The sequence below is a fragment of the Scyliorhinus canicula genome, chromosome 14, assembly GCF_902713615.1.
Source record: "Scyliorhinus canicula chromosome 14, sScyCan1.1, whole genome shotgun sequence".
NCBI classification, from domain to species: domain Eukaryota; kingdom Metazoa; phylum Chordata; class Chondrichthyes; order Carcharhiniformes; family Scyliorhinidae; genus Scyliorhinus; species Scyliorhinus canicula.
The window spans coordinates 160,676,151-160,687,496 of record NC_052159.1 but is presented as its reverse complement, the minus strand read 5'-3'; the positions used below and the strand labels follow the sequence as shown (position 1 = coordinate 160,687,496).

The following is an 11,346-nucleotide window of genomic DNA, read 5'->3' as shown; positions in this document are numbered from 1 at the left end:
AAAACAGGTATACGGTTTTGGATACTGTTGGGGGAGAGGACTCACCAGGGGAAGGCAGTAGTAGCCAGGCTCATGGCACCGTGGCTGGCTCTGCTGCACAGAGGGGCGGGAAAAAGACTGGCAGGGCTATAGTCATAGGGGATTCAATCATAAGGGAAGTAGACAGGCGTTTCTGTGGTCGAAAACGAGACTCCCGAATGGTATGTTGCCTCCCAGGTGCACGGGTCAGGGATGTCTCAGATCGGCTGCAGGACATACTGAAGGGGGAGGGTGAACAGCCAGTTGTCGTGGTGCATATAGGCACCAACGATATAGGTAAAAAACGGGATGAGATCCTACAATCAGAATTTAGGGAGTTAGGAGATAAGTTAAAAAGTAGGACTTCAAAGGTAGTAATCTCAGGATTGCTACCAGTGCCACGAAACAGTCAGAGTAGAAATTTAAGAATAGTCAGAATGAATATGTGGCTTGAGAGATGGTGCAGGTGGGAGGGGTTCAGATTTTTGGGACATTGGAACCGGTTCTGGGGGTGGTGGGACCATGACAAATCGGATGGTCTACACCTGGGCAGGACTGGAACCAATGTCCTCGGGGGTGCATTTGCTAACACTGTTGGGGAGGTTTTAAACTAATGTGGCAGGGGGGTGGGAACCAGATTAGGAAGTTAGAGGTCAGTAAAGAGGCAGCAACTAAAGCCAGTAAGGTACTGGATAATAAACTCAATGTGACTAAGGGGAAGAGTAGACAGGGAAGAGATGATGATCGCAAAGGGACAGGTGGTCTGAGATGCATCTGTTTTAATGCGAGAAGTGTAGCAGGTAAGGCAGATGAATTTAGAGCTTGGATTAGTACCTGGGAATATGATGTTATTGGTATTACTGAGACTTGGTTGAGGGGTGGGCAAGGCTGGCAACTAAATATACCAAGGGCTGGTTTAGCTCACTGGGCTAAATCTCTGGCTTTTAAAGCAGACCAGCAGCACGGTTCGATTCCCGTACCAGCCTCCCCGGACAGGCACCGGAATGTGGCGACTAGGGGCTTTTCACAGTTACTTCATTGAAGCCTACTCGTGACAATAAGCGATTTTCATTTTTCATATCCCAGCGTATAGATGCTTCAGGAGGGATAGAGAGGGAGGTAAAAGGGGTGGAGGAGTTGCATTACTGGTCAGAGATGATATCACAGCTGTGATTAAGGAGGGCACGATGGAGGATTCGAGCACTGAGGCAATATGGATAGAGCTAAGAAATAGGAAGGGTGCAGTAACATTGTTGGGACTTTACTATAGGCCTCCCAAAAGCGAGCGTGAAGTAGAGGTACAAATATGTAGACAGATTATAGAACAATGTAGGAGCAATAGGGTGGTTGGCATGGGAGATTTTAACTTCCCCAACATTGAATGGGACTCATGTAGTGTTGGGAGGCGTAGATGGAGCAGAATTTGTAAGGAGCATCCAGGAGAGATTTTTAGAGCAGTTTGTAAATAGTCCAACTCGGGAAGGGGCCATACTGGACCTGGTATTGGGAAATGATCCCGGCCAGGTGGTTGATGCTTCAGTCGGTGATTACTTTGGGAACAGCGATCACAATTCCATAAGTTTTAGAATACTCATGGACAAAGACGAGAGTGGTCCTAAAGGAAGAGTGGTAAATTGGGGAAAGGCAGAGTATAACAAAATTCGGCAGGAGCTAGGGAATGTGGATTGGGAGCAGCTGTTTAAGGGTAAATCCACATTTGAAATGTGGGAGTCTTTTAAAGAAAGGTTGATTAGAGTGCAGGACAGACATGTTCCTGTGAAAATGAGAGATAGAAATGGCAAGATTAGGGAACCATGGATGACGGGTGGAATTGTGAGACTAGCTAAGATGAAAAAGGAAGCATACATAAGATCGAGGCGACTCAAAACTGATGAAGCTTTGGAGGAATATAGGGAAATTAGGACAAATCTCAAACGCACAATAAAGAGGGCAAAAAGGGGTCATGAAATATCTTTGGCTAACAGGGTTAAGGAAAATCCCAAAGCCTTTTATTCGCATATAAGGAGCAAGAGGGTAACTAGAGAAAGGATTGGCCCATTCAAAGACAAAAGAGGGAATTTATGCGTGGAGTCAGAGGAAATGAGTGAGCTTCTTCATGAGTACTTTACATCGATATTCACCAAGGAGAGGGACATGATGGATGTTGAGGCTAGGGATGGATGTTTAAATACTCTAGGTCATGTCGGCATAAGGAAGGGGGAGGTTTTGGGTATTCTAAAAGGCATTAAGGTGGACAAGTCCCCAGGACCGGATGGGATCTATCCCAGGTTACTGAGGGAAGCGAGGGACGAAATAGCTAGGGCATTAACAGATATCTTTGCAGCATCCTTGAGCACGGGTGAGGTCCCAGAGAACTGGAGAATTGCTAATGTTGTCCCTTTGTTTAAGAAGGGTAGTAGAGATAATCCAGGGAATTATAGACCTGTGAGCTTGACGTCAGTGGTAGGCAAACTGATGGAGATGATACTGAGGGATAGGATCTATTCACATTTGGAAGAAAATAGACTTATCAGTGATAAGCAGCATAGTTTTGTGCAGGGAAGGTCATGTCTTACAAACCTAATAGAATTCTTTGAGGAAGTGACAAAATTAATTGATGAGGGAAGGGCTGTAGATTTCATATACATGGACTTCAGTAAAGCATTTGATAAAGTTTCCCGTGGCAGGTTGATGGCAAAAGTGAAGTCGTATGGGGTTGAGGGTGTACTAGCTAGATGGATAAAGAACTGGCTGGGCAACAGGAGACAGAGAGTAGTGGTGGAAGGGAGTGTCTCAAAATGGAGAAAGGTGACTAGTGGTGTTCCACAGGGATCCGTGCTTGGACCACTGTTGTTTGTGATCTACATAAATGATCTGGACGTAGGTATAAGTGGTCTGATGAGCAAGTTTGCAGATGATACTAAGATTGGTGGAGATGCGGATAGCAAGGCGGACTGTCAGAGAATACAGCAAAATATAGATAGATTGGAGAGTTGGGCAGAGAAATGGCAGATGGAGTTCAATCCAGGCAAATGCGAGGTGCTGCATTTTGGAAGATCTAATTCAAGAGCGGACTATACGGTCAATGGACGTGTCCTGGGGAAAATTGATGTACAGAGAGATCTGGGAGTTCAGGTCCATTGTACCCTGAAGATGGCAACGCAGGTTGATAGAGTGGTCAAGAAGGCATACAGCATGTTTGCCTTCATCGGACGGGGTATTGAGTACAAGAGTCAGCAGGTCATGTGACAGTTGTATCGGACTTTGGTTAGGCCACATTTGGAATACTGCATGCAGTTCTGGTCGCCACATTACCAGAAGAATGTGGATGCTTTAGAGAGGGTGCAGAGGAGGTTCACCAGAATGTTGCCTGGTATGGAGGGTGCTAGCTATGAAGAAAGGTTGAATAGATTAGGATTGTTTTCATTGGAAAGACAGAGGTTGAGGGGAGACCTGATTGAGGTCTACAAAAGTATGAGAGGTATGGACAGGGCGGATAGCAACAAGCTTTTTCCCCCAAGAGTGGGGGTGTCAATTACAAGGGGTCACGATTTCAAGGTGAGAGGGGGAAAGTTTAAGGGAGATGTGCGTGGAAAGCTTTTTACGCAGAGGGTGATGGGTGCCTGGAATGCTTTGCCAGTGGAGGTGGTAGAGGCGGGCATGATAGCATCATTTAAGTTGCATCTGGACAGATATATGAACGGGCGGGGAACAGAGGGACGTAGACCTTGGAAAATAGGCAACAGGTTTAGATAAAGGGTCTGGAATTTTCTTTGTTTTTTGTTGAACAACTTCAGCATTCAGAAACAGCACTCAGCTTAGGAATAATTTTATAATATTTATTTATTTCCACTGTAACATCAATTCTCACATCTTCAAATATCTGCAACATTTCAGATATTGATAGATGCAGTTAAGGGGAAGCTGGATAAACATGAGGGCGAAAGTGATATTTTGATAGGGTGAGGTGAAGTAGAGTGGCAGGAGGCTCACTTCGAGCATAAACAGCAGTATTGTCCCGATGGGCTGAATTGTCTGTTTCTGAACTGTAAATCTCAGTACAACTCTGAGCCCCTGTCCGAATGACCATCACTTCACTGCAACATTATCTTTGAATCATGAAATTGCCACAGTGCAGAAGGAGGCCATTCGTCCATCAAATCTGCGCTGACCCTCCAAATGAATATCCTACCCAGGCCCAATCCCTACTCTGTCCCCGTAACCCCACCCAATCTTTGGACATGAAGGGGCAATTGAGCAAAGCCAATTCACCTAACCTGCACATCTTTGGACTGTGGGAGGAAACCGGAGCAGACCCAGAGAGAATGTGCAAACTCCACATACGCTGTCACCCAAGGCCGGAATCGAACCTGGGTCTCTGGCACTGTGGGGCAGCAGTGCTAACCACTTCAACCTACAAATCTTATGTGAACAGAATCACATCAACCAGTAATTGTTTCCTTCAATAAATACTGTTTAAACTTACAGAATACTTCAAGGTTTAAGGCAGGGAAAACCTGGGGACATTCAAAACCATTTTTAAAAAGACTCAAAGCAGGACCCAAAATTGCTTTGACATACCACTGCATTGTGCTGAACTCTTTGCCGGACCAGGTCCAACTTCCCCTTCTTTACTCTGGGGAAAATTGATGAATCAGCTCCTTTACAGAACAGGATTATTTCCCCTGTTTAAGAGACAAAAATGTTTATGTTAATGAATTTTGTTTTAAATTTTGAACTGCTGATGAATACTGCCAATCAGTGACAGGGTTTGTTTCAGCTTTCTCAGGAAAACTGATCCAGCACCAAAAACTCAGCTCAGCAAAATAAATAATTTACGGTTTACAACTACACAAATTTTTTAATTTCACTTTCCGATTTAACCAATCTCACCTGATGAAGTCCCACCCACATGTATGTACCTGATGCAATGCCATCTACACACTCATGATAAAGCCCCATCTACTGTCAAGAAAACGTATCAGGAAAAGCCAAGAAAGTGCCACAACTAAACCCCCTAACTGCTGATGGAGAATAACTCCTTAAAAAAGGAAGTGAATGGTTGCCATCAAAGGTAGACCCTCTCCACCGACCCCCTGATGGTGAACCTGATCCTGCTGACACCTTAGCTAAAGCCGGTGCCCGTAACGGACACTTCTGGTAACAACCCGGAGGGCAACCGATAAACACAGTCACCATCTTTCAGACCAACATTGCAGACCTAGCCCAGGCCCGAGGCATGGACAAATCCTTGAAAGCAATTTTAGATGGGACCTATCCAGCCCCATATGATAGGTGGAGGGACAAATGAACCACACAGAAAGGTTTAATTCTGAGAAATGGGAATTACGTAGTCCTCAAACCAAGACAGAAATCAGCTCAGCTACCAGTTCCATGATGGACAGGGACACCAGGGTATAGACACGTAACACCTCAAAACATAATGCTGGTGGCTGGAATTACGGGACGATGTGACACACTACACTGAAAATTACCTAATTTGTGCACAGAATAACCCCGATAGATATGCCAGGAAGGGACAATTGAGACACACCCGCCCTGTGGAAGGATCCTGGACAAATCTCCAAGTGGTTTACATTGGCCCACTCTCACCAAGTAGAAACAGCTTAACGTATGTCCTGGTCATTATTAACACATTTACTAAATGGGTCGAGGCATTCCCTACTCGCACCAACACAGCAAAAGCAACAGTTGAAATCCTTGCCCACCAGATCTTTACACAATGGGATCTTCCCCGCAGCATAGAGTCCAATCAAGGGACACACTTTACTGGGCGGGTCATGCAAAATGTAAGGGCCATGTTCAGGATAAAACAGAATTTCCACATAACATACCACCCCCAGTCTAGGGTCATCATGGAGGGGATGAATCGCACCCTGAAATCTATCATTAGGAAAACAGTGCAGCAGAATAACACAACTTGGGACACGTATTTCCCTTTTCCCAAATGATCATTCAAAACACCATTTCCAACTCCACCGGATTCACCCCCCACACATTCATGACAGGCCGGCCTATGAAGGGTGGAGAGTATCTGTTAGGGCTGGACCTAACCGACCCCGCCATCACAGCCCTCACACATGAGAAAGCTGTTCAACAGATCACTGAGAATATCAAAGCAGCCCAACTGGCTGCCACTGTCCGACTAGGTGCCCGGAAGAAGCAGAGTACGGCCTACTTTGACAAGAAGGTCCACCCGATAGAATACACAGTCGGACAGCAAGTCATGATCTCGCTGTATAACACTAGCTCCTTCCTATCCCCTAAATGTGCCGGCCCCTACACTGTTGCTGACAAGGTACGCCACTCAGTTTATAAAATTGCATTCCCCAACGGCAAGACTGGCTGGTTCCATATCAACCAACTTATAGATAAATACCCTGAACCTGATTATCTATAACCCAGAGTGTCAAAAGAGGTGGCTGCAGAGATAGTAGGTAGTCATCTTTCAAAATTGGTGGTCACCTTTCAAAATTCTATAGGCTCTGGAATGATTCCAGGAAGGTGACAATGGGATCCTACTAAGTAAAAACGAAGATAGAGAGAAAAAAGGGCGACCACAGATTTGTTAACCTGAAATCAGTAATAGGGAAAATTCTTGAGTTTATAATAAAGGATGTGATAACAGGAAACTTAGAAAATAATGGTAGGATTGGGCAGAGTGAACATGGATTTATGAGGAGAAATCATGTTTAACAAACTGGTTTGTGGGGACAGCATGGCGGTGCAGTGGTTAGCACTGCTGCCTCTTGGCGCCAAGAAACCGGGTTCGATCCCGGCCCCGGGTCACTGTGGAGTTTGCGCCTTCTCCCCGTGCTTGCGTGGATCTCACTCCCACAACCCAAAGATGTGCAAGGTAGAATCATAGAATTTACAGTGCAGAAGGAGGCCATTCAGCCCATCAAGTCTGCACTGGCCCTTGGAAAGAGCACCCTTCTTAAGCCCACGAATCCACCCCATCCCCATAACCCAGAAACCGTACCTCACCTTTTGAACACCAAGGTGCAATTAATCATGGTCAATCGACTTAACCTGTACATCTTTGGACTGTGGGAAGAAACCGGAGCACCCGGAGGAAACCCACGCAAACACGGGGAGAACGTGATGACTCCGCACAGACAGTGACCCAAGGCCGGAATTGAACCCAGGATTGGTAGGTGGATTGATCACGCAAAATTTCCCCTTAACTTGAAGAAAAAAAAGAATTGGGTATCTCAAATTGATATTAAAAAACTACTTGCTTGTTTTCATAAGGTCCCACACAAATGGTTAGTAAAATTAGAGCACATGGGATTGGCATAGTTTGGGAGCTGGTTGATGGACAGAAAACAAATTTGTCATAATTATCGAGTTTCACAACAAAGAAAGAGGCCCTTTGGCCCGTCGTGCCCGTGCCAACCATCAAACATTTATTCTAATAATAATGGGACATGGGTGTCGCAGGCTGTGCCAACATTTATTGCCCATCCCTAATTGCCCTTGAGAGGGCAGTTAAGAGTCATCTGGATTCACATGTAGGCCAGACCAGGATCCTAAAGGACATTAGTGAATCAGATGGGTTTTTACAACATTCGACAATGGTTTCAAGATCATCATACAGACTCACAAACTCAAATTTCACCATCAGCGTTAGCAGGATTTGAACCTGGGCCCCCAGAGCATTACTCTGGGTCTCTGGTTTTCTTTCCCTGGTTCAGTGCCAATACCACTACACCACCATCTCCCCACAGACCTGAAGGGTACCATAAGGATCAGTGCTTGGGCCCCAGCTGTTCATAATCTATATCGATCATTTGTACGTGGGCATAAAATGTATGATTTACGAGTTTGAAGATGACACAATACAAGGTGGAAGCGTGAGTCACAAGGAGTTGGAGAGACGTGCAAAAATTTGCACATTGATTACAATGTGGATAAATGTAAGGTTATCCACTTTGGTAGGAAAAACAGAAATGTAGAGCTTTTGTTAAGTGGAGAGGGGCTGGGAGGTGCTGAACTTCAAAGTGATTTGGGTGCCCTGGTTCAGGAGTGATTGAAAACTAACATGCAGGTACAGCAAGCAATTAAGAAAGCTAAGGATATGTTGGTCTTTATTACAAGAGGATTTGAGTGTAGGAGAAAAGATGTCTTACTGCAATTATTTACAGGAGACCGCACCTAGAGTATTATGTGCATTTTTGGTCTCCTTACCCAAGGAAAGATGTACTTGCCCTAGAGGGAGTGTATGCACACAAACACACATCAGACTCACTCACACCAACCCTGACATGTCGATCCAATCTCAACCGCCAGGTTAAATCCAATCACTCACCTGTTTTAGATCTAACAATGACACTCATACGACGTCTCACAGAGTCAAAATTCAAGATGTGGAGTAATTCATACCTTCAAAAGAATGAAAAGATGTGAATTTAACAGCAATGTGCTTCCCACGGACAGAGAATACGGCTACATTTCCAGTTAGTTGGAACGTTATTTCATTTTCCTTTAACTGTGAGTTGTACATAATATTGCAGCCGTCGCTTCCACCGTAAACTGTCACCAAAGCCCTGAAAGACCATGGGTGCGATTTAATCACCAGGTTGCAAAGGCGGGGGATCTGGACATGCTGGATAAATAGCGGGAAAGGCCAAAATCGAGATTGGCACCAGGCACGAATCAATTCACAATTTAACTGGCCTGCTCCCAATGGCAAGTTCCCAAAAATGATGATCATATCAATAACCCCTCATTTGTATCGATTTAGATCTCATTAGCGAGATTCCGTCCTCCAAGGAACTAACTGGCCCCAAAGCGAGAAATCATATGGGCATCGTTTAGTACTCCTTTTTTTTAAATGTGAAGCTGGCGCAATGGCTACTGAGGGGAGGTGAGTAGCTCTTTCCATTTTCCAGCAAGTAACTCAGGGGCACAGGAGCTGCTGGTCCAGTGCTCGTGCGGTGAGGATGGAATAGACTCCTCAGGGGGAGGTTGGGCTTGGTCAGGAGGGCTGAAGCCTTGTAGGCCAAGGTTCGCCCATGAGCTGGGGGGTGAGGAGCCATCATTCAATATTGTGGAGACCCATAACAGGGGCCAAGCACTGCTGCATCTTGTCTGTCCTACCAAACACTTCCAGGGCACAGCATGCTCTTGGTTCAATGCTGAAGGTCACTTTAACTCCCTTTGACTGTGAGCAGCCTCTAGCTTCACAGCTGAAGGCTCTTGCTAATGAGGAATTGGCCTAGTTAGTTCTCGGCTTCTCGTGCGCACATGTGCCATGTCTCATACGATGATAAGTGCATTGCATTTCAATCAAATTTTGATGCCTGAACATTGTGCCTGAACTCTAAGAGAGTCAGCACCATAGAGGTTGCTGCCAACAATCAAACACTGAACAGCAGGGCTTCAACACTTCAGATCTTCACGGGACCAAAGTGTAAGTGTGTGGAACAGGGGAGGATACGTGACCACGGTCTCCCATTCCTGGCAGAGTTCTGGGGTCTAGGGGCTCATGAAGTGGTACAGGGGGTTGCAGAGGAAGGTTTGCCAGCACAACTGGCTCAGCAGATGGTACTCAGAGCAGACAGGACACATAAGGATGGAGGAGGCGTGGGGGAATTGAGGATCCTGAGATGGAAATCCTGATTGTCGGTCTATCTCTTTCTCCAATTCCTTACAGATACCAAAATAGTTGGTGTTGTTGGTAATGCAGAGGCTGCCCTCGCATTGTTAGTGGTAGCCCATGTGGCCAGAAGACAGAGGAGACAGCAACATCAACGCAGGTTGGAGGTTGCATCACACCCTGAAGCAGCATCAGGCCAAAGAGGAACCTAGAAGGGGATGCCAGTGACAGCCCAAGATAGACAGGAGTCATTGCTCTTTTGAAGAGGTGACAGACAGCATGTGCCGCAGGAGACACCGTCTCAACAAAGAGACAGTGCAGCACCTGTGCCACTTGCTCGCGGACTTGGCACCCCTTGGAGGAGGATGATACCCATTCCCGGCTTCCGTGAAGGTCACCGCAGACGTCAACCTTTGTGCAAACAGATCATTCCAGGGCTCAAGCGGGGACTTGTGTGGCATATCCAGTAGTAACATCTGCTGGGATGGTAACACTCCCACTCAGCATTTCGTGGAGATGGTAACTTTGGAGCAGACTTTACAAGAGCAAGGCGGCAGTAAAAACACTGGGCACAAAATCATCAAAAATAGAACCACAGAATGGTTACCGGGGTTGGTTAATAGGTGAGGAGGCCATTCAGCCGTTAAGTCTGTACCAGGCATCGACAAAAGCAATTCGACGAGCATCACTCACTCTGTCTGCATAGCCCTGCAATTTCTTCCCCCTATGTGTATGTATCCATTTTCCTTTTAAAAGCCATGATTGACTGTGCCTCGACCACACTCTTCGGCAGTGCATTCCAGATGATAAAGCACACTATGTAAAATGGTTTTATGTTGCCTTTGGCTGTTTTGCCAATCACAAGAGGGAAATTTACCAATGCCAAGTTCACACTCGTGTGAAAATATGAACTTCATGATCATGAATACAGCAGCTGTAAATTTCAGCAGTGGACTTTGTGAAAGGAATCATGTGGTAATTGATGAAATTCAATATAAAATGCTAGTTTATTAAACAGATTTCCAGTTCAAAACCACCCTACTTCATGCAATTAATGCAAAAAATTATTTCAGATAGTGGATATAGTTTCTATGAATTAATTCTGGGTGAAATTGCTGCATGCCAGTCTGTGAGATGCTCCTTCTGCTTTGGAAGGTATTGTAAATTCCATTTGATTCTAAACATTTCAACCCAGGAAAATTAGTATACCGTAAAAAAGGATCATAACAAATAGAAAGGCCCTGGTAAAGCATGACAGTAAGATAGTACTTGACAAACATGACAATCTAACTATTAAAAATTAATTTCTCAGCATATGATTAATCAGCATAAATTACAAAGTCCCAGACTCTGATTAGCTGATAGAAGTAAACTAGACATCTTGAGCAATGACGCACCCCTGCCACGGGTCCCCTGGCAGTGAGGGCTGCGATTAAGGGGAAACCCCATTGACAATGGTGGGACCAGAAGATCCCGCAGCCAGACAATCGTGCCGTCTCCGCCACGGCAAAACACACAGCGGGATGCATGGAAATTCCTGCCCAAGCTTGTACCTCAACTGCTGTTGTGTTTTGTAATGAAGGCCATGCAAACTAGAATGAGGTAGATTTAAGGCTGGATCATGGTAATATGAGTAACCAATGCACACATTTAAAAAAAAATTCATTTACAGGATGTGAGTGTCGTTGCTTAGGCCAGCATTTATT

At 45.4% G+C, this 11,346-nt stretch overlaps 1 protein-coding gene across 11 annotated transcripts in view; it reads right to left on the bottom strand.

Moving 5' to 3' along the window:
• The window catches only part of atp11a (ATPase phospholipid transporting 11A), a 242,039-nt gene that overhangs the window by 128,209 nt on the left and 102,484 nt on the right, over positions 1-11,346 (bottom strand). For all 11 annotated transcript variants that reach the window (XR_005463256.1, XM_038818831.1, XM_038818829.1 and 8 more), the window contains 2 exons: positions 8,351-8,424; positions 4,600-4,703 (listed from right to left, as the gene is read on the bottom strand). Coding sequence is in view for 10 of the 11 variants with exons in the window: in XM_038818831.1 (XP_038674759.1) it covers positions 4,600-4,703; positions 8,351-8,424 (178 nt within the window). In the remaining variant the exon portion in view is untranslated. The remainder of the gene's footprint in view (positions 1-4,599; positions 4,704-8,350; positions 8,425-11,346) is intronic.